This window comes from Pezoporus wallicus, unplaced genomic scaffold (assembly GCF_028554395.1).
Source record: "Pezoporus wallicus isolate ANWC-B61680 ecotype Strahan unplaced genomic scaffold, APGP_CSIRO_Pwel_v1 contig_371, whole genome shotgun sequence".
Classification (NCBI taxonomy): Eukaryota; Metazoa; Chordata; class Aves; order Psittaciformes; family Psittacidae; genus Pezoporus; species Pezoporus wallicus.
Window position 1 is genome coordinate 79,248 of NW_026640468.1, and position 22,026 is coordinate 101,273.

At 39.4% G+C, this 22,026-nt stretch overlaps 1 protein-coding gene across 4 annotated transcripts in view; it reads right to left on the reverse strand.

Annotated features, from left to right (window-relative positions):
- AOPEP (aminopeptidase O (putative)) overlaps window positions 1-22,026 on the reverse strand; it is a 188,030-nt gene that overhangs the window by 16,889 nt on the left and 149,115 nt on the right. For 3 of the 4 annotated variants that reach the window (XM_057418960.1, XM_057418962.1, XM_057418961.1), the window contains one exon: window positions 7,650-7,766. The exons of the other annotated variant lie outside the window; for it this stretch is intronic. In XM_057418960.1, coding sequence (XP_057274943.1) covers window positions 7,650-7,766 — 117 coding nt within the window. The remainder of the gene's footprint in view (window positions 1-7,649; window positions 7,767-22,026) is intronic. 4 annotated transcript variants of the gene reach the window in all.

Below are 22,026 nucleotides of genomic sequence, written 5' to 3' on the forward strand. Positions count from 1 at the left end.
GGGCCTCACCTTTGGGAAGTAAGTACATAGTCCTAAAAGCTATGTTTTTCAAAGCTCCTGCAAATGCAGGATTGTGAAAAACTATCTTTACCAATAGTAATAGCAACACCATCTGTGCCAAGAGCCTGCAAACTGCATTCAGGTGCAACACAGTAAGAGTATTTGAGGGGGAAGACTCAAGATCACAGAGGACCTTCTGTCAAGTGACTGCTGCTCTGGTCAATATATTTCCTTTGTAGGAGATGAGGATAATCTGCTGTATGCTGAAATTAGCCCCTTTACTAGTGACAATGGGAAAGATTTTCTTTGCTAGTATTTCCCAGGAGAAATATCAGGAGAAGGGAAACAAAATCAGTATTTCTGTGAGGAAGAGTGTGAAAAGCATCAGACTGGTAACAGTACAGAGATTTCACTTCACAAACCCTCACATTTCTTCTTTTTTTCTTTCCATATGATGAACATACTGCCTCAGTAATGGTGGGGTATAGAAACCTCAAACCTGATTTATTCCAGAAACAAATCTGGCATGCAGGCTGACTCCTCTACAGAACTTTTTCTAAGTTCCTAATTCCTAAACACTGAATTGCTAATTGCAATTCAATTGTAAGAAAAAATTATTCAGTGAAATATTACCTAACTCTAGTGCTGCAGCAATGCTCTGATTATAACATTAAGAAAGGAAGAAGCAGGTGAAATTTATTTTGCATCCATGACAAATTTTCACAGCAGCTTGCTAAGTTCCGCAAAGCATACTCTCATACAAATTAAAGCATCTCTTGACTTGAGTAGGGATTGGATAATAAGCTGCATGTTTGAATATGGAATAAGTACAGAAACTACTTTTGCAGAAACAAAAAATTGTGTTCACTTATCTTCTGATGGAAGTAATGTCCTGTAGTGTGGTCATCAGCTGTTTAACGTGGTCATCAGCTGTTACGTTTTTCATCTACTGAATTGGTGGTTCATACCAATAATGACATCAGTTAAAGACAAGGATCGTGGATCCTCCTGTTTGGCTGCAATGCCACTATCTGAAACGCACCTATCTGTTGCTCCCTGGTCCAGTAAAGAATGACTGACAAGCCTATGGAGGTATTTACAACACACTACTAATTTCGTTCAAAAGCTGGAGACTGCTCCTGAGCCCCTACCCCAAAGGAGGAATAGCCCAGTGGCCATGTTGAAAGGAAAGCTCACTAAGTGCCTTTTCCTCCTCAAGCGTGGACTGACCTTTCCCTTTTCCCACCCAGTGTTACAGTGCACTTTACAGAGCTCAGTTCCGTAACGGTGCCTTCCAACAATGCCCAGTCACAACCAGCAGGACAGCTGAGTAACACAGTGTGAGAATGCACTCAGCTCAATGCAGTCACCATCAGCTGGGAAGAGGCAAGACAGATACTGCGTTGTAATTCATTTGTACTTCCATGTCTGCCATTTTCACGGGCTACAAAAGATCAGTGAATCAAAGTTATTCTGTCCTAATCACAATTCTCACCACTTTTAGTATGCCAAATACCTTATATGGTTTGTATTAGCATGACTGGATTTCTGTCAGTGAAACAAGATGCCACCACTTTTATAGTCTTGGGCTCATGGGCAGACCTCATACACAATAAAGCAGTTGTGTGAGAATGGCTTTATGCCACCCACATGACTGACGATATTATGATCTTAACTCATTTCACTCAGATATTTCTGCAGAAACAGTTATAGCCTCTCCTCTCTCCCCAAAATACACCACATTGTGATCCAGAATAAGGGAAAGCATTATGTAAGTGAAGAGCACTTAAGCCAACTTGCTGAGACAAGGAAAACGAACAAAGCAACTTTACACATGCTGTTCAGGCAAGATATTTTTAAAAAGTGATGCCTGCAGTTGGAACGAAAGAAAAGCTAACTCTAGGGTGAAAAGTCTGGGGAAATACACCATAAAACTGTCTGCTTCATACACATTATGTACTTTTTATCTTCAGGTCTTAGATAATTCAGCAACAAGTAAAACATACATGCAGAAATGTTTTCAAGTCTTGAATAGGACTGAAAGTGTCACACACATGCACTGCCTTTCTCCTACAGCCTCAGTGATCTTTTTCCCTGTTGCCCTTTTTTATTATTCTGCAGGCTACTCATCTGTCCTGTGGTCTTGTGTACGCACACATTACAGGCCTCTCCATGACCAATTAAGATATTGGAACAGAAATAATGGAAATAATCACAGAGTTCGAGTTAACAGACTACCATAACACTCTAGTTAGCAGTGTTACCCTGAACTCCCAGTGTTGCCTTTTGTCCTGGGTTCAGCAGTAGCAGTCATTTTTCTCCTTCTTGGTAGCTGGTGCACTGCAGTGTTTTGACTTTCAGCTCGGGAACAGAGCTGATAACAATGATGTTTTGGTTTGGCCAAGGACTTTGTGAGCCTCATGCTCTGCCAGGGAGAAAGGGAAGCTGGGACGAAGCAGAGACAGGACACCTGACCCAAACTAGCCAAAGGGGTATTCCATACCACAGCTCATCATGCCCAGGATGTAACTGGGAGTTAGCCGGAAGGGCTGGGAGACTGCAGGGTTGGAGGAGGTATGGGTCGGTGCCTGGTTGGGCTGGGGGGGGGGGGCGAGTTATCGGTTGGCTGGTGGTGAGGTGTTGTATTCTCTTCCCTTGTTATTTCCTTTATCATTATTATCATTGGTGGTAGCAGTAGTGATCTGTGTTATACCTTAGTTACTAAACTGTTCTTATCTCAACCCGTGGGAGTTGCATTCTTTTCGATTCTCCTCTCCGTCCCTCCGAGAGTAGGGGGAGGGAAAGAAGGGGGGGAGTGAGTGAATGAGTTACCTGACTGGGTTTAAACCACGACACCTTTAGATACTTGTAACTAACCCAATTTTTTTACATGAACATCTTCAACAGCCTATCAAACAAGATAATGTTGCACAATCATATCAAAAGAGGTGTGACCAGTTAGGCCAAAAATACCAGCAACTAGAAACTTTCCACACAGACCAACTCTCCATGTTCTGCCAAATCCTAGATACTGAATAAATCAAGTATCTGCACAAAATAGCCACCTGAGAAAGATAGGAAACAAAAACAACCCAGAACACCTTCAATTCTATTATCCTAGTGCACTGTCTGATGGCAACTGTAGCTGCATTATAACATATCCCAGTTCTCCTCAGTCAGCTGGACTTCCAGCTGGACTTTGTCATCTTCAAACTGCAGCCAGCTTGGCTTCTCTTGGACACACGATGCAGTACATCATGGATATGTAGCCTGTCTGTGAGCTATCTTATTATGTAGCAGGAAGCAGCACAGAAAAAAAAAGGGGGGGGGGAACAGGAAGAGAAAACTGAGGACACAATCATTCCTACATGCACTTGTCTGACAAGGTCTCAGCCACAGTGGGTTCAAGGCACCAAGAAGTGATAAAAAAATGGCTTTAAACTTTTGAAACCTGCACTGCTCTCAAAATGTTTTTTAAAGATATTTTGGACATGCTCCTTTCAAATAATTCACATACGTGAATTTCATCTCTGGAAAACAAAGTGGTAACTTTGTACCTTCTCATATGTTCCAAAGAAACAGAAAACGGATAATTAAATCATGATTTTAAGGAGCATGACCAACAGGTTGAAGGAGGTGATCCTGCCCCTCTACTCTGCTCTTGTGAGACCTCACTTGGAGTATTCTGTACAGTTCTGGTGTCCTCAACATAAAAAGGACATGGAACTGTTGGAACAAGTCCAGAGAAGGGCCACGAGGATGATCAGGGGACTGGAGCACCTCCTGTATGAAGACAGGCTGAGAAAGTTGGGGCTGTTCAGCCTGGAGAAGAGAAGGCTGCATGGAGACCTCATAGCAGCCTTCCAGTATCTGAAGGGGGCCTACAGGGATACTGGGGAGGGACTCTTCATTAGGGACTGTAATGATAGGACAAGGGGTAACGGGTTAAAACTTAAACAGGGGAAGTTTAGACTGGATATAAGGAAGAAGTTCTTTACTGTTAGGGTGGTGAGGCACTGGAATGGGTTGCCCAAGGAAGCTGTGAATGCTCCATCCCTGGTGGTGTTCAAGGCAGGGCTGGACAGAGCCTTGGGTGAGATGGTTTAGTGTGAGGTGTTCTTGCCCGTGGCTGGGGTGTTGGAACTAGATGGTCCTTTCCAACCCTAACTGTTCTATGATTCTATGATTTGTTATAGAAGTGGACTGAAAAAAAAAAAAAAGAGGGAGTTACAAATTCTGCAATTAGGCAGTTGTCCTATAAGCCTCTTGTAGCATCCAAGACTGGGGTAGATAAGTTTGAAATGTGATTCAGCTATCTGTATCTCACTTCTGGCTCGCTCGGCTAAAAGGTTGTTGCCAGAGATGTATTATGCATTATGAATCAGAAATATGCTACCTAACCTCTGAGGTTTCTTTTAGCTGAAGCATTCAACATCAGTGTTTGTCTTAGAAGGGAGAGGCTACTATTCCCTTCCTACCTTCCTCAGAAGCTAACTATCTGTGGTGAGACCTCATTGGAGAGGACAGGAACTGACTTGCTGAGGTGATCCCAGAAAGGACACAGCTTGAGCACTCCTTGAAGAGAGACGTCAAGAGTTAAATTCCAGGCAAAGGCTGGCTCACGCCTCTCTCCTCTCCTGGCTGCAACAAAGAAGTCAAAACAAGGCAGTTAACCTGCTGTAAACCTTCACCTCCTTTCTGAAGTACGATGTGCCCTTATGTTTGTAAGACTGGACATGGATGTGATAACCAGTGGTCAGGAGTACCAAACAGTGCTGCTGGCAACCCCTCCTGACTGAAGACAGACCTGCACATTGCCGTGGGCTAGTGCAGGCACTGCCAGGTGCATGACATTTTACAAGTTGAAATAAAGATGCTTCAGAAGTACAGATATAAAAGCTTTATGAAACATGAACCAGGACTACCCATGCTGTACTTGTGTAGGACAAACTTTACAATCAACCAAACTCAAGCAGCCTTGGGCACCTTTTCCCCAGCAGTTTCCATGCTTCAATGTGGTGCTCCAATGGGAGCATGCTACAGAACTCAAGTGCACATACAGAACATTCAGGTCCTTTAAAACTGGCAGAGGCAGGAAGGTGGTTCTGTAGTGCTTTCATCAGTAAAATCCACCAGGCATCTGTCCTTTTTACTCCTCCTAGCACACTGATCTCAGAAGGTGAGACTATCCAATCCTCGTTCCACCACAAAGTGTGGAACATTCTTACTCTTGCAAAAGTGCTCAGCAGCACATACACACACTATTATTCATATTCCCCCTGATACTGTAAGAAGCCTTTTAGCTACCTACAATACATACAGGGAAAGTCTTCCAAACCCTGAGTGAGCAGACAAGATCTAATGTACATTTTTTAAAATCAAATTTTGTTTAAAATACAGAAAAACATACTTCTTCATATACAACTCTCACATACTATTGAGCATATACTACTGGCTAATCCCTAAACCAGAAGATTAACATGAATTTAAATGCTACTAGTCAAAAATAAAAAAAAAAAACAAATCCTAACAATTAAACAATTTCCTAACTTTCCACGCTGGATAGAACACAGCTGACATCCTCACTTAGAAAAATTGCTGAATAAAACCTCTGACATTCACAATTTTCTTTTCTTTCATTGGCACGCCTGCAAATTTTTATGCTTGTATTTTTAACAATCCATTTCTGATGTTTACTGAGAGCATCTGAACTTCAGTAACACAACAGGATCACTGTGATTAATGTCTTCGTAAATTAAACCTAAACAAGAACAGCTCAGCTGTAGGCTTGGACTGTGGTTCTTTGTCCCTGGGTCACAAGAAAAATCCCTTGTCCTTCCCTCAGGTACATGAGGGCTTGTGAACTAATGTTCCCTTTAAAGAACTGTAGGTGTCTGGCATCTGGTGACTGGTCCGGCATCTGGTAAAATGCTAATGGTAATGTTACCTTAGTTGTACTTTTAAATGTCTGCTAAGCCCTTGCTTTCACTTTGTAAAATAAAATGGAGATTATGCTGCTTTCACTGAGGCCGCAATTTTGTGCTTGTTTTTTTTGTTTTTGTTTTTGGTTGGTTGGTTTGGTTTTGTAAAGAAAAAATTCTGACAGATCACGTGTGCACTTTAAAATGACACCACAAGGAAGAAATAAGGCCTGCGAGTGAAGAGAAAGGACATACCTGAGACACCAAAGCTTGTGGACTGGTGCTTACAATTCACAGGCATGAAGCTGTAACACCACAGCTATTGCTTTGATCTATCTCCCTATTAATTTCTCTTCCCATTATAGAACCCCTGACATTTCACTGGTATTCAGATGTGATTAAAATATATTCTAATACCTATAAATAGAAATGTTGGTTCAAGTACCAATTAAGAAGAAATCTGGCATTTGGAAACCTCTATCAACAAAAAAGTAAAAAGGTGCACTAAATGGCAACACCCAAAATATTGTCTATTTTTTTTTCTGAGAAAAAAGCTAGACCTCTGTTCTATTGATCTTTACGTTAATGTCTGGATTCCCAACTTTGTGTAAGTGTCCACCCAGCAACTTCACCATGAGAGTAACGAGAAATTTTCCTCTCTCCTTCGATTTTAGTTATTACCATAAAGTTTCAGTTGTAACAGGGTAAGTCATGCACACTGACTGTCCACAGCCTTCACAGTAGTTTTTAATTAAACTAGAGTTAAATGTCACGTTAACTTTACTATGTTCCCTTGCTGCACATTAGTTTGATCATATGCTACTTCCTAACTAACCCTTGCTTATATATAAATCTACACATCCCTTATTTTCATGACTGATTCCATCTTCTTACCTCCCCTTCTGAATGCTACGTACTCAAAGCAGATTCATTGCAAGCGTGCTTTCAGCCACAACTTCTGCTGTCACAACACCCATCTTGAGAAATTCATGGGACTCTATGAAACAGTCAGCTCTGTGTGCTGTAATATGGCTTTACTGGTTTGCTCCTCAAAGACATTAAGCTCTTTGCAGCAGAGATGCTCATATGTGCCTGTGATAGGGAATTCACATTCACGGTATCATATAAACCACTGTTTTCCTCAGGGACTGTTACCATCCCTTGGCGCTTACTAGGAGCAACTGTAAGGAACTGACTCCCCCTTAAACTCATGTCCAAAACCAGAATATACTGTGATCCCTCTGGAAAGCAAACTTCTAAATCCTGAGACTTTGGAGCAGTCAACAGGAACAATACAGGCTGACCACAGGAAAGAACAATTTTAGACCATAACAGACACAGTTGCATTTGGAGTCAATAAACACAACTAAAATGAAATGTGCTCTAACACACACTCACCATGTCACAAAGAGAAATTTAAGACTTGAGCAAACATGCTGCCCAAGGTACATGTAAATCATTATGGCATCTAGGCTGCACTGTCTCCTTACTACCACAGTATATAAACACACCTGGTCCCATATAAACCACATAGAAACACTGAGTAATTAAGGCATCTGAAGATGCAACAATACTGGAGTTAAGAACATCTGATTTCAGACTCAGACACAGAAAAAAACAGAAACAATCCATCTGAATGAGCCTGGATCCTAATCCTATTGGGACACTATTACTCCTAGTCAACAATGCAATGGTGTATGCTGGGGAGATTTTTTTTTAAGTGATTACCTCAGCATCTTGCTCCCGGAGATGGTACGTTTTCTCTAAGCACTGCAGTATTCTAGGACACAACGTCTTCACCTCCAAGAGAGACTCCAGAAGTAAGACCAGCTGGTCAGGGAGAAGCTAAGAGGAAAATAAATGCCAAAACGTGAATAAAGATCTCTACTGACTGGGTAATTAAATGGAAACAAACCAAGAGGATAAGATTATGATAACCTATGTGCCTGAAATACAGAAGCTTCTAATTGTTTCTGAAAAACCTCAGGGTTTATGTGTCTATGTTCTGAAAGACTCCTGTGCTGGGGCTCAATTAAGATTCATTTTACGTGGTTTTCATTACTACAGTTAGATCAGATCTAAAACATGCTTATCTTATTGAAACATAATCATAGCTTATTAAGTAAGATTTTCATGGAATACATATGCTAAGTAATTCTATGTTGTTTGGGCTTGGAAAGAATAAAATACCAGAATAATTTACAGTGCATAGTTTCAGGAATCAATCAGGCATATGAATGTATATTTTTTAAAGTGTGTCATTTTTATCTGTTATACAAGCACTTACATGATATTCTCACAATGAACAAAGAAACGCAACACAAATAAGTGACACGGAAAATAAGTGTTGTAGCAACACATTTTGAGGCATATTTTAGTGCAGTGAGTCACAAGCCATCCGTCACTGTATGGTAAAGACATGTTAGAATGTTATGTCTGTGGCACACACAGTATATATCTATCTATACATGTATACGTATTTAGTAGTCACCTGACTTCAGAACCTCTAATTCTCAAGTTGAACCTACTGTAACCTAAAAAGCACAAGAAATCTGAAGTGCTTAAGTGCTCTGTTTAATAGGCTTATAGGATGAATAAATAAATAATTCAAACAGAGCTCAGACAGAAACTACACCAGTTGCCAGGAAACATCTATTGGAAATTCAGGGTTCAGGGTGATCAGTCAGAAGTTTCTTATATGCCCCAAAGCTTTCCCCACTATTCACCATTGCAGGGCACCAAAAACAGAAGGGGGAAGGGAGGAAGAATGTGAATGTAAGCTTTTGCATACAAAAAGAAACTAGCACTGCTCACTTCTAATGTTCTCCAGACAGATTAATGGAAAAAGATATCCTGTTACTTCAACACTAATTCTAGCTTTTATCACATTTGGCGATTCTCTGCTCCCGCCTTGCTGTCTACATCCCCCTCTGCTGCGTCAATGCATTAAAATGAATTCAGATACAAAATTAATTCAGCTAAACAAAATGCCTCTTCCAACAAACAGCCCTGGCTGTGAGGTATATACTGAACAAGTCAGGATCCTGATCGCTGACAGCATGTCCACGAAAATATCTAGTATCTTCTGATAAGTCTAAATCTGTAAAATATTGCCATTAACAATTGAGCAACATGACTTTTTTTTTCCCTTTCAGTCTGACATAACTTAGCATTAGTACCTAAACAGAATAAAGAGGGAAAGAAATCTCTAGGATTGTAATGCTTTGGTTTCCTTGCATTTTGATATCCTTCTATTTTTTATCATTAAAGTTGTATTCTTGGAGACTGAGAAAAGTTCACATCTTACTAGGTCTTACTGAAACTTTTTCTAAGTGATACTGAAGCCTGCCAACAAAACTAAGTTGTTAAAAATAGTCATATACTTCAAAATAGTGAGTATTTCAATTTCAGAACAACTGCTAAAATGCAGTCCAACAGCAGTTGCCTGGACATGGTGAGACTCACTAAAACATAAAACAGGGAAGGCTTCTGGGAAGTGGCTCTGTTGAGTAACTGAATTCATTCTGAGCACTAATAAAATCTGAAATGTTGCAGAACAGCATGCACAGAAAGGTAACTTCTCTTTTGGAAAGCTTTCCCTGCCAACAAAGAGAGCAGAGCAATACTTGATTTGTAGAAACTATAGAACAGCTGCTTTAATACATAGGTACAGAACAGCTGAAAGTTATTACTTTATATCTCCAGTATAATTGCTATACATATTCATCCACAGAAAGCTGTTCTTTAAGATAACATTACAGAATCTTACTGAAGCCAACAAAAGCACAGCAGCTGAGCGACAGCTATGTCCTTAATTTACCTCTGCCTCGTGTGCATTATGGGTGAAGAGTTTTCAGAATTACAGGTTAAACTCTCACCAGTTTAGATTTGAGAATACAGATTAAAAAAACATCTGAGACCATGCCTTCTGCTTTTTTCCCACGTTCCAGCTGCCTAAGATGAGATTTTACATACCAGTTTCCAGCTCAGGACTTAATTAAAATGCAAGGTAAGCGCTAGCAAGCGGCGGGGGGGGTGGAAGGAGTACGGGAGATACTAGCAAAAGAAACGCTGACAGACCTGTAACCAAAGTGGCACTAGTGGGCGCAGCTATTACATTTTGTACTCTTGCTACATTCTCTTTCGTATCTTACCCTGTACTAACAAAAGAGACACCGCCTAAGAGAAAAACCTATCCTAAGCAAAGAGACATAAAGCTCGGCTGAAGTTTCATGACAGAGACTGCTACTGAATTCCTGCAGGGGGGTTGCAAGTCTTTTCCCTGAACACAGTCATATGAATAACATTACCAGCAAAGCAGCTTTTTAACTGCTATAAATGAGCTCCACAAAATTGAACTCAAATTCTCTGTCAAAAAACCCACGCTCCATTATTTTTTATTTTCACCACTGCCATTCTTACTTGTCCCATCCACCTGCTACTTCTCATCTTTCACACCATGACGATTGTCTGGGTTGCACGCTGTCAATTTCTCACTTGTTTCCCTTATGCTTAATACAAAGGCACCCTTGCTTTTAAGTGCTACCAATATATAAACGCTATAGAAAACAAAGAGTAAACTTATTTTCAAGTATTGTGAAGCCTGTTTTCTTTACAACAGGTCATATTCTGAATGCATACTGAACATCTAACATACAGTATAAAAAACCCACACAATGCAGCTATAGCAAAATACAGCAGAATAAGTTTCACTGTGTCAATGTGAATCTCTATGTTGAAAATGTTTAGGAAAACAACCATAATACCCCAAACACAAAATTTCAGTGTTCCTGTTTATAAAATAAAATATTTTACAGATACATGTGTGTATATATATATAATCTGAACTGTACTGGAGCATGCTCAAAATGTTCAAATATATGCAATTATTAAAGTAGCTCACTTCAATCAGGAAATGTGGCAAGTATCAAGTAGTTTTCATTACAGCAATGATTGCTGCAACAGCACCTATATATACGGCAAACTAAACAGCTCCTGCCCCAAACTATGCCTGCCCCATGGAAATCATACTCCTTTTCCCAGGGTTCCCCTTCCCCAGTTGCAAGTACTGACAGTACAAATAAATACTGTTGCCATCAAGTACACCAGAGGTTTTCTGTCACCTCCCAAATAATTAAACATCATCCCCACTATAACTATGTACCCCTGCAGTGTATACACATTATCCTGCTCTTAAGAACGTAAAACTTTTGCAACTCTTCAGCCTTTTCTAGGAGTTTGCTTTGTCCTGCCACTAAACAGCCATTTGTCCCCTGCTTCCCCTATGTTACCCGATGTGGTGGTTTAAAAGTTTGAATGATGAAGCTGTTAACACTAAACCAAAGTGCAATTGATTTGCAAGCATCAAAACTAGGTCTGTAATTGAAAAAGCCAAGATGAAAGAATTAAAGAAAATGTAGCAACATCGAAAATATAACTCAGACTACTATCAAAGCAGCTTACTGGTACTGAGATTCAGTGTACACTAATTTGTTACAAGACCTTTTCAAGACATAAGTAGGATTGAAAGGGTTTCTACAAATAATCTTGGAACAAACCCATGAGTTTTCTGACTCCTAACCCTAACCTGTAAAAAGCATAAAGAAAACAAATCTTGCCTCTTCAAAAATCTGGTATGGCAGCTACAGAAGTTATCAACCCCACACCCCAGAAGACCACCCACACGAAGGACCGTATTTATCAATTCCTACATTAACAAATGCAGTAAATGCCAGATTCACCCCTTATACTAGAAAAAAAATGCCACTGAAACATTTGACTACTGACCTTTCACAGCCATGAAATGTGACACAGATATATCTATTTCAGTATCCACAGCACCAGCACTTGCACCGCACCCTTAAGCCAGGACACAAATCACAAAAGTTGTACAGCTGGTATGCTGCATATCCCATTCGCTCCTGCCTGCACTTGAATGAAGTCATTGAAAGCCTCCTCCAAGGGGAAATCTGCCTCAGACTAATGCAGCAACCGATTGACAGTGGCGTGATTTCTATTATTACTCCATTATCACACTGGGATCTCTGCCTAAACGAGCATACTTCCTCCCTGATGCCATTTCCTTTTATCCTGGCTCTAGTCTAAAAGCGGATCAATGGGAGTAACATATATGATGTCACTTCAATTTACAGCTACTGCCTCCCTCTCACGCATGCACAGATAGATCAATTCTTCCCAAAAATGGTTAAGAAATGCTCACGGAGACTCTTCTCCCAGAAAAGGGTTCTCTGCTATATTTGTCTGTGTAACCACAGCAAGGAACTGTTTACACTCAGCAAAAACAGGGGGGAAAGGAAAAAAAATTCACTACTGTGCAACAAAAAATGCTGGCTGAAATACAACACAAACAAGGCCCAAAACAGAATTAAAGCAATTTGACCTTTGAAAATTATACAGAAAAGTTTCAAGTTTCTAAGGAGCAATATATTTCTCCTGTACTACTTTAGAAGGTAGTATCAACCCCCCCATCAAACATGAAACGTTTTTTCATTTACATTTTTACAAGATTTTCCAAAGTCAGATCAAACTTCTCCCCACTCCTGAGGAAAAGAAAGGGAAAAACCCCACCCCAGAGCTCAATAGTGAATGGTTCCCTTCAGACAGAATTTAATCTTAGAATTATAGAGTTGTTTACGTTGGAAAAGACCCTTAAGATCATAAAGTCCAACTGTTAACCAAGCGCTGCCAAGCTCACCACTAAACCATGTCTCTGAAACACCACTTCTACACATCTTTTAAATACCTCCAAGGATGGTGACTCAACCACTTGCCTGGGCAGCCTGTTAAGATTTCCTCATTAACTGCAGATAAGAAAGAACTGCTACTAGTCCATGAGACAGGATTTATAGGGTCAGGCCTATAAACCTGAATACCTACACCAGACCTATACCCTGAACTGATCAAACAAATCCCTGAATGAATCTCATGTTATAAACTCTCCATATAGACAATTTGCCCTTTGAGGGATGTTTTCTGCAGGCCAGAACTAAACAAAGAAAAAAAAAAAAAAGGAACAAACAACAACAACAAAAAAACCTTTGTAAAACAAAACACCTCTTCCTCAAACTGACCAGAAAATTGTTAGCATGAAAATTCAAGAAAACACTATTTATTGAATATTTTTACACAGACGTTGTCATTGTTTACAACAAACAGTCTTATTCATCTGCACAGTGACTTCTTTTAAATGAAAACACCAAGCCTCCCCCTGCCTCCTTCAGGGGCTAAAATGTACTCATATCAAGTAACATATGAATTCAATAAAAATGTCCAGTGCAATACACTGCTGAAGAAAGTCTAACTCTGAAAGAGCCAGTCTGCAGTTTGATTACTACACAGAAAAAGAACCTAATCTGAAGCTGACAAAAAAAAAAAAAAAGCTTTGAACTGGTTCACTAAATAAAACCCATCTATGCCAGAGGCTGCCAGAATTTCAGAAGTCCATAGCGAAGCAGTCTGCTATGTTTAACTTTATTTGGTCAGTTTGTTTATGACTTCCTTCTTGCTGAGAAATCAACTCCCCTTCAAACATTTATGAAGATATCTAGCCTTCACTATATTTAAAAGCAAAATAAACATATTTGTAACATATGCTCATCTACTTATGAACTACACTTCGATGAAATGTCTTCCCACTGTGTGCAGCTCTTCCTCAATCCCTGTTCAGATGGTTCTTTCTGTGCTTGGCAATTCGTTTCTCAACATCTATTTCAAAAAGGAAGAGAGGGAATTGCACTGTGTTTTTATCAAGGAAAAGAAATTCATATGAACTTCGCATCAAAAAAATCTTACTTCAAGAAGTAATGATTGCAACCAGTTCATCAGTATTCGATTTGTGTCACACTTCAAAATGCTGCTCCTGAGACATGTCTGGTATCACTTGTTTCATACTAGAAGACATGAAAATGACACAGAGCAATTTATTTAATAAACAACTGCACTTCCATGTAGTTCCCAGTTACTTTCCTCTTTCTAACATAAAAATTAAGGATTTGGGTTTTTTGGAAGCAAATAATCTATGTCAGAAATCATTCTAAGGTCACTACCCACTCAAATACCGAGGTTTGATTTATTCTAGCCACACATATGAAAACATTGCTGGATAAAGGACACAAATCCCAAAGAACTGCACAAACTTAAGTATGCATGCAAGCCAAATGACCTGACTTCCACTGAGTTTTAACACTCCTTTTTAAACGCAAGGACAGAATAGCAGTAATGAGAGCGCAATTCTCGATATGCAAGCAATAAATGGCATGACCCAGCTACAGTTTCAGGTGGGTTTCTGGAGAGTTCAGAAAGTTTTTCTGAATATTTTTGATTTTAATTATAACTAAACCTGATATGTGCAACACTAATGTGTCCACAAAGCAACAAAACTTGGGAAATGTTTTCTGAGCAATATATTCAGCATTTTTTAAAAAGTTGCTGCCAATGGGCAAGCACTTTAAAAAATGTGGCTGCTTCTTTGAGATGCCCTCCTCAAAACCTGTCCTAAATTAACACTGATTTGTCAAGTAATGTTTGCATGACAAGTGCTTGTATTTCCCTAAATTTCACAGAAACCCAATTCGGGAATGCTCTTGGGACTACCTAACATGTATATTCATACAGGGGTTTTGTCCTGTTACGTTTAAATTCTATCTTGACACTGTTCAAATCATTGTACAAATCACATCATATTACTTGCACCAAACCCTTTGCTACTTATGCATCAAATTTTGCATTTGATTTTCTTATCTGAAAAATATTTGTAGGGTAGCGTGAAAGCAAAAGCAGACAGGGAAACTGTAGGTACATACATCACAACACTGTGAGGTGACTGTAAAAGGAATTAATTTTATCAATATTTTAAGCTGAGTTTCAATGTGGGAATCGACAGCAAAAATGAAATTTTAAAGCTGTTTCACATTCTGTGCCTGATACTCTTATGCGTTACCAGTAACGATTTTAAAAGGCCAGCCATTACTACCAGTCCATAAACTGAAATTCCATTTCTTAAGCTAAAGGAAAAAATATTTTCCCATAATTTACTTAATAGAGAGAAGATACACTTATGAAGAAATTCAACATCTGCAATCTAATATAAATGCACTGAAATGTCACAACCGATTAAACATTTATGCTCTAACATACTGCTGAGCCAGCAAAATTAAAACCAGGTGGCTTCCACTACAAGTCCACTCACGTTATACAGTGCTTTCCCTCAACCTGAGTATTCTCACACAGAACATTTCACCATAATTACCCTTGAGCATAATAATTCCCTTTTAATTATAATAGGCTACACATTGTCTATTCCATGTAGATTATCATCTCTGCCACTTATTATCATGATTCCAGCATGTGCTGCTCTTGTTTTCAGATGAAATGGCCACGGCAGGAGAAAAGTGAACTTAAGAATCGAGATTCCATGCTTGAAACCATAGTCCACAGGACCATTACTTAGACAAACTGGGAAGAGTCAGCATTGCTTTGACAAAAACTGAAGCTGACGCGGGCAACAGCAAGATCTTCGGTTACCCCTTCACTCGATCTCAGAAGCCTCCAGCACTGGAGAGGTAATGAGAACGTCAGCCCATGATCTCCAACCATGTGAAAGCAGCTGACACTAAGACCACCTCCTCACCTAACAGCAGACCCAACACAGGCACTTAAGGTTCAGCAACCTGTTCATCTAACTATAAAAAGCAAAGCCAAGGAGAACTCTGGTTTTATTTTCCAGACTGTTAGACTACTAAAAATTAAAGGAATCATACAGAAGAACAAGTCGTCTTACCAATTGGTGGAAAAAATTCTTACCTACATTGTAGCAGACACTGAAGCAGAAGTATCTGCCTCTTAGTGTCTCTACCCAAACACTATACATCTCAGCTACTCCTAACTACATGCTGATGCTGAGATCAATGGCAGTATAAACCATTTCACCTTGAATGACCATCACCTAGATCCTCTGAAAACAAACAGACCAGTGATGTTCTCTGAGGCATTAAAAGTCGCAGACTACAGCAGACTTTACAAACCACCGTTTCAGTGGCCAGTTTACCAACTGAAATGAAGAGTTGAACCATTATCACTTTATGCTAGCCACAACCATGGCTGAAGGTGAGAGCACCTTCAGACAGATTTCCTTTATTTTCCTAACTGTATATACTAGAAGAAGAAACAACTAAGAGCCAAAAAAAAAAAACCTAAAAAAAAACCCCACAACTATTTTTTCTAAGCTTTGCTGAGTTGCAAGTTACTGACCAAGTAATCACCCGGCACTGAAAGTGTCAAACAGGAGTAACTATCCTGGGCAGTTAAACTACCTCTTCAGTCCAAAGTCCTTGCAACAGGACTGAGCAAGGGCTAGTTTGAAGAAGTGTCTCCTTTTTCCTTGAGAAATTGGCATATTCGTGTAAATTTCTGCAACAGAAATTGTTCTGCCTATGCCTACCAGCATAGGACTCAGTCAATGCCCAGAGTTCATCTAGGATTGTGATTTTCAAGGATCACAGGAAATTCACTGTTTCCCAGCTCTCTCGCAGCGTGGCCAGCTCTTGGGGCATGACTTGTTTACCAGAACACCTTCTTTTCTGGTAAGTCAAGCAAAAAATGTATCTGCTCCAAAGAGCAGATACATTATTCAGAGGAAGAACCTAAAAGACAGACAAGAGCTTTCTCACCCTCTCCTCTCACTTTTTCAGCTGCTGAAGTGAGTTACATCAATTCTATTTAGCTTATGGCTGCAAGATATGACACCACCAAGGAGGACTGGCTGAGGTTCATCAATAAAGCACTAGTGATGTTCACAAGCCTTACTGGAAGAAAGGACTGAAGCACAGATGGGAAATTGCACTCTGTCACTTAACCCTCTACTCCTGGAATCCACAACTCTTTTTTCTACCCTTTTTTACTTCAGAGTAACAGGTGATGGCTGACTTCCAAGTATAATTATGTCAGACGCCTTTTAACATTTGTAGACCAACTGCATTTCCAGACCTCAGCAGCAGTATTTTCTTCTGACCTGAAATCTGTTTCTGATGCATTGTGTGCTCAACACAGCGTATGCATACTCCTAACAATTTTTTCGAACATACCATGTCCATTTTATCCTTTGTTATGGGGGTTTTGTTGTTTGGTTGCTTGTGTCTGGGTTTTTTTGGTTGGTTACCTGGTTTTGGATTTTATTTTTTTCTTGGTTTGGTTTCTTGTTGTTGTTGGGGGGGGTTTATTTGTTACAAATGCAGGCAACCATATTGAGTGGACTCATGTTTCAGAAATAAACACATACCTCCAAGCAAACTTTAATCACAGATGATCTTACAATAGATGTTAATTGTAACAGATGTTACGTAAAAGTAAGACTGCGTAGGTGATGCTGAAAACTTAAAAGAGCAGTAGGCAGTTTTCAGCCTCCATTAACTGAAGATGCAGAGATGCCAATCCACCACCATCAGTTTCTGAATTCTTTTTTTAACTAAGATCTCACAACAGCCATGACTACAAATTTCCACTTGTCTGGGAGAACTCTCCCATTGCAGCTGAAAGTGACGCAGTTCCACAGCGGCTGTCACTTAGCTCAATGACCTCAGTGTCTCAAAATGAAGCCTTTGGCACTAGAGAAGACTAAGCAGTACTGAACACTGCACTGCGACTGTAGCAACACAGCTTACCACACGCCTGTCACATTGGCCTTCTAGTTTTCACACTGATTCCCACCAGAATCCCCTCTAACCCAGCCACTGCAGCCTGTGCAGTAACAGCATGAAGGCGACCTCCGACTGCTGACCAAGGATCACAGGCAACAACCAGCCTCTTCCTCCATTCCAAATTCTCCACTCAACAGCACACAGATTTCTTGAACTTTCTAACACGTTCATCTAAAACTTGTGCTGTGAACTAAGGCCTGGTCAGAAGCACCACTACCTTCCACTCCAGATGCACGGCAAGTTTCCTAATTTTGCCTGCTCTAGTACATATACATAGCAGCATGTATTTAAGGGTGGGAGCAACCCCTTCTCCCTCCCCTTTCTGAAATAAGACAGTCCCCTGCACACAGCTCTCTCCAGGGGAGAGGATGAGACAATAAACAACACATGACAGATGTTAGCTCACTGCTTAATGCACTTGTGGAAGCTACTCAGATCCTATGGCAATGAGTGTGGTATGGAACCGAACAAACATATCCCATTACTTCTCATTCCCAATTTAAAAAATATGGGTAAGATTTTATTTAAAACTGTTGCAGAAAACAATTACCATTGGAAAAAAAACTAAAAAATCTCAAGCCTTTAAAAGATCTGAGGACAAGTGGATGAGTGTTGCATGACACCCTCATTATGCCCAGTGCTATTTAAAAAGATGCTGTAATTACTGGCAAGCATCTAGCTCCCAGATATTTTCTTTCAAAATCCTATATAGGAGCATTAAAACTAACTATAAAAATAAATCCAAGCTGAAACTTGCTGGACATCAACTCTTTCAAACTGCAATTTGACTTACAGATTCTTAGCTTGAAGAAGTGCAAGAAATTGAGGGGCTTGAGACAGGATTTGCACATCACTGGTGTGTGTAAGAGCAGGCCTTCATGAAAAAAAACCCGGAAAGAACTATACAAAAAAACCTCACCTACAAAAAAGACAGCAAACCAAAATCTAAAAGTGATTTAAAATCCCTGTTTGCAGAAGTAATTACCAGATAAGATGTGATTAAAAGTGCTACATTCTGCTCATGTTTCTCAGAACAGATTTTCTGTAACACCAAGGAAGATATGTGAATTATTAAAAGGGAGCAGGAGCGTACTGACCAGTACTTCCACATATAGACATGGCATTAATAATTACTTTTAGATTCAAATAATGGATTTGTTCCTTGACTCACAACTACAACTTCATGTGGGAACAACTCTATTCAGTTTAATAGAATTACATCAAAGTTCTAGCCTCTGAAGAGCTCTCTTGAAAAAACAAAAAATTGTACTTTTTTTGTGACAAGAGAAAGTTGTGCTGGTTTTATGACAATGCAAGTGACAGAACCAGAGAAAAAATATTATAGATATATTAAGCAACTACTAAGTTGATGAAAAGGTATGAACAAAATACATGACATTTAAGGCACAAGCTCCCTTATAATTTCACTGTCACAGTTCAGGTGAAACTAGAGGCTTTAAATATATTAATTTCCTTAAAAAATAGGGATAAATACAATTTCTAATGCCCACTTGCAACACTGGTGTATGCACATAATCATACAACAGATGCTCACATAATAACTCACTGAAAAGATTTTACCTCTCTCCAAACCTCTCTTTTTTAATAAAAAGTCCCATTTAAAAAATTATTTTTAAAATTACATTATCTGTAAGGAAGATTCAATGAGTTGCTTGAAAGACCTTACCTTGATAACCCCCCTCCATTAGGTTTATGCATCTCATTCCAGAGTACCTGGAATCATTTAACATATTTATATAAAATGCAGGTACTTGCACTTCATTTCCAGAAGCATGCACAAAGACAAATCTTCTTGCTGAAATGGGAGAGGGTTCCAATTTCCTCATTTTCACAGATTTTCTATGACATATTCCATCATTTACTACAACCTTCTTTTTCACATATATTTGAAAATTCCCAGTGCTTTACAAATGACTGAGGAAGAAAACACCAAAGCAGTCATTGCAGAAAAATAAAAATAAACCCCAAAACCCACTGTGAAGTTATTTAATGATATTCTGAAAGTGTGCAAATAAACTATTCCATTTACTGCCCTTCACTTCCATACTGTTTTCCCTTTAGCAAAAGGATTTAACACACATAAAGCAGAGAATACCCTGTATCACACAAACTCCTGACACTTCTGGGTTCCACTCCGTACAATTCATGTCCTGATTAACTCATACCTTTTTATGTGAACCTGGAGGAACCGCTACAGGCCACAGCACGCCTTCCTAGTAAGCAGGCATCAAGCAAATACTGCAGTAAATAGCAGGGGACCTTATCCTCTACAAACCAGCATTTACATACTTGTTTATTTCCAAGGCTGCATGCTACTTAACTTCTCCCTCTTCAGGAAAGGATGGAGAAATAAAAATACTGATCTCTGAACAGGGTACATGGAAAATTTGCTGACCTCATTCCATATGTGGTATGGAATGAGGTAAATAGCAGGGGACCTTATCCTCTACAAACCAGCATTTACATACTTGTTTATTTCCAAGGCTGCATGCTACTTAACTTCTCCCTCTTCAGGAAAGGATGGAGAAATAAAAATACTGATCTCTGAACAGGGTACATGGAAAATTTGCTGACCTCATTCCATATTCCTTATGGAAGGAAAGCTTTTACGCACTTCAAGGGAAAATTTACTTGCATAAGGAAAGCAAGGCCAACACTTAATCACTGAATTTAATACAAATGTTAAAACAATCAAGCAAATAATGCCAGGGAGCAGCGGGCTGACTGTGCAGCAGTAGACTGTTATTTACACGTGAATGGCTGGATAACCACTAAGTACAGCGCTTCAGCAGTAATTCATAATCTTATCTTCTAGTGGAAACAGTTGACCAAAAGCAGGTGTTAGCAAGAACCTACAGTGCTGTGCAATGTAACAGAACCAGGTTATTTACATGAAAAGCTTAAACAGTGTAATCCTACAACTAATTTAGGAAATTACTTGGCAACATGATCTCATTTACGGTAAGAAATAAAAGCTTCTGAACACTGAAATGCAACCCATTCCACAGTAGAATCATAGAATAGTTAGGGTTGGAAACCACCTTTAGATCATCCAGTTCCAACCCCCTCACCACCTCACACTAAACCATACCATCCAAGGCTCTACAAGCAAAATACCTGCTCAGTATGGATCTTGCCCGTAAGAAGCAAAAGCAAGTGCTCACTGTCAGCTCATTCCATCGCATGAAATCAATCTCTAGAAGTTTCACTTCAAATCTATGTATGCTGCTGTGGCTAAAACAGACCTGAAGTTTTCATTATAAATGTAATTCTCAGGTGTTTATAACTTAACTATAAAAATCCCCTCCAGCAAGAAATATGGTATTAAAGTTCTCAGCCCGTAAGAGATTTTAAAAAGATTACTTTCACTATTATTTTTCCAGATAAAATGTCCAAGGCAGTTTACTGATATAAGACAAGTGTCTATCTCCAAACTCCTACTTTTTAGAAATAAAAACTTAACTGATTCAGATGAGTCTAATGACATTTGCAATTCTTTGAAATTACGACAGCTAATCTAATGAACAGTGAATAGCTATGGCTACTTTAAGGAGCAAATATTTTGCACTGGCAAAATTAAACCTTCACAGCTTCATCTTAATTAACCTAACAGAAAATGATAGCACTTCTTTCAAACTAACCAGTAGAGATTTAGCTTGCTATGTGTTTTTCCCCATGATTAAAAGCAACCCCTTCAATATGCATCTCAAAATCCTGACCACATCATTGCCTACCCCAGGAGAACGCCAAGACAACCATGGTTTATGGGCACAACACTGCAAACACTTAGATGTAATTAACTTTGTATTCATGAGTACCTCCACTGAAAGGAAAAGCAGCCTACATGTGCTCACAAGTTTACAGCATCAGGCCTTCTTAAATGTCCCCTTTAAAAGGACATTATAGGGTTTAATAAATGAATAGCAGTCACACTGTAGAATTTTGCAGCAACAGTGCAGCTATTGTTTTTTCAAACTAGAGGATTTTATATTATACAGAGTCACAGCAATTTCTATTATTTGCTGCTTATTCTCTTCAGAATTTAATGAACGCATTAATTTGTACAGAACTTTATACAGCCCAGTCTGAAAATACAACGAAATAACATATTCTTAGAAATTTAACACTTCTTACCACCCTGTTATTTTTAAACACAGAGAGCTACAACAGCATGTCAGGTTTTAAAGCAGTTTCTATGCACCACTGACTTCAGCCTGGGAAACTGTTGTAGCACTGACTTTCAGTGTACATACCCACAAGTCCTATAAAGCTAAGAACCAAATGCACGCAACACCTCTGGAAATTGAAGACCTCACAACCATAGTGCATACCTTATAGTGGCCCAAGCAAAGCAGGCCCTATACACTGAG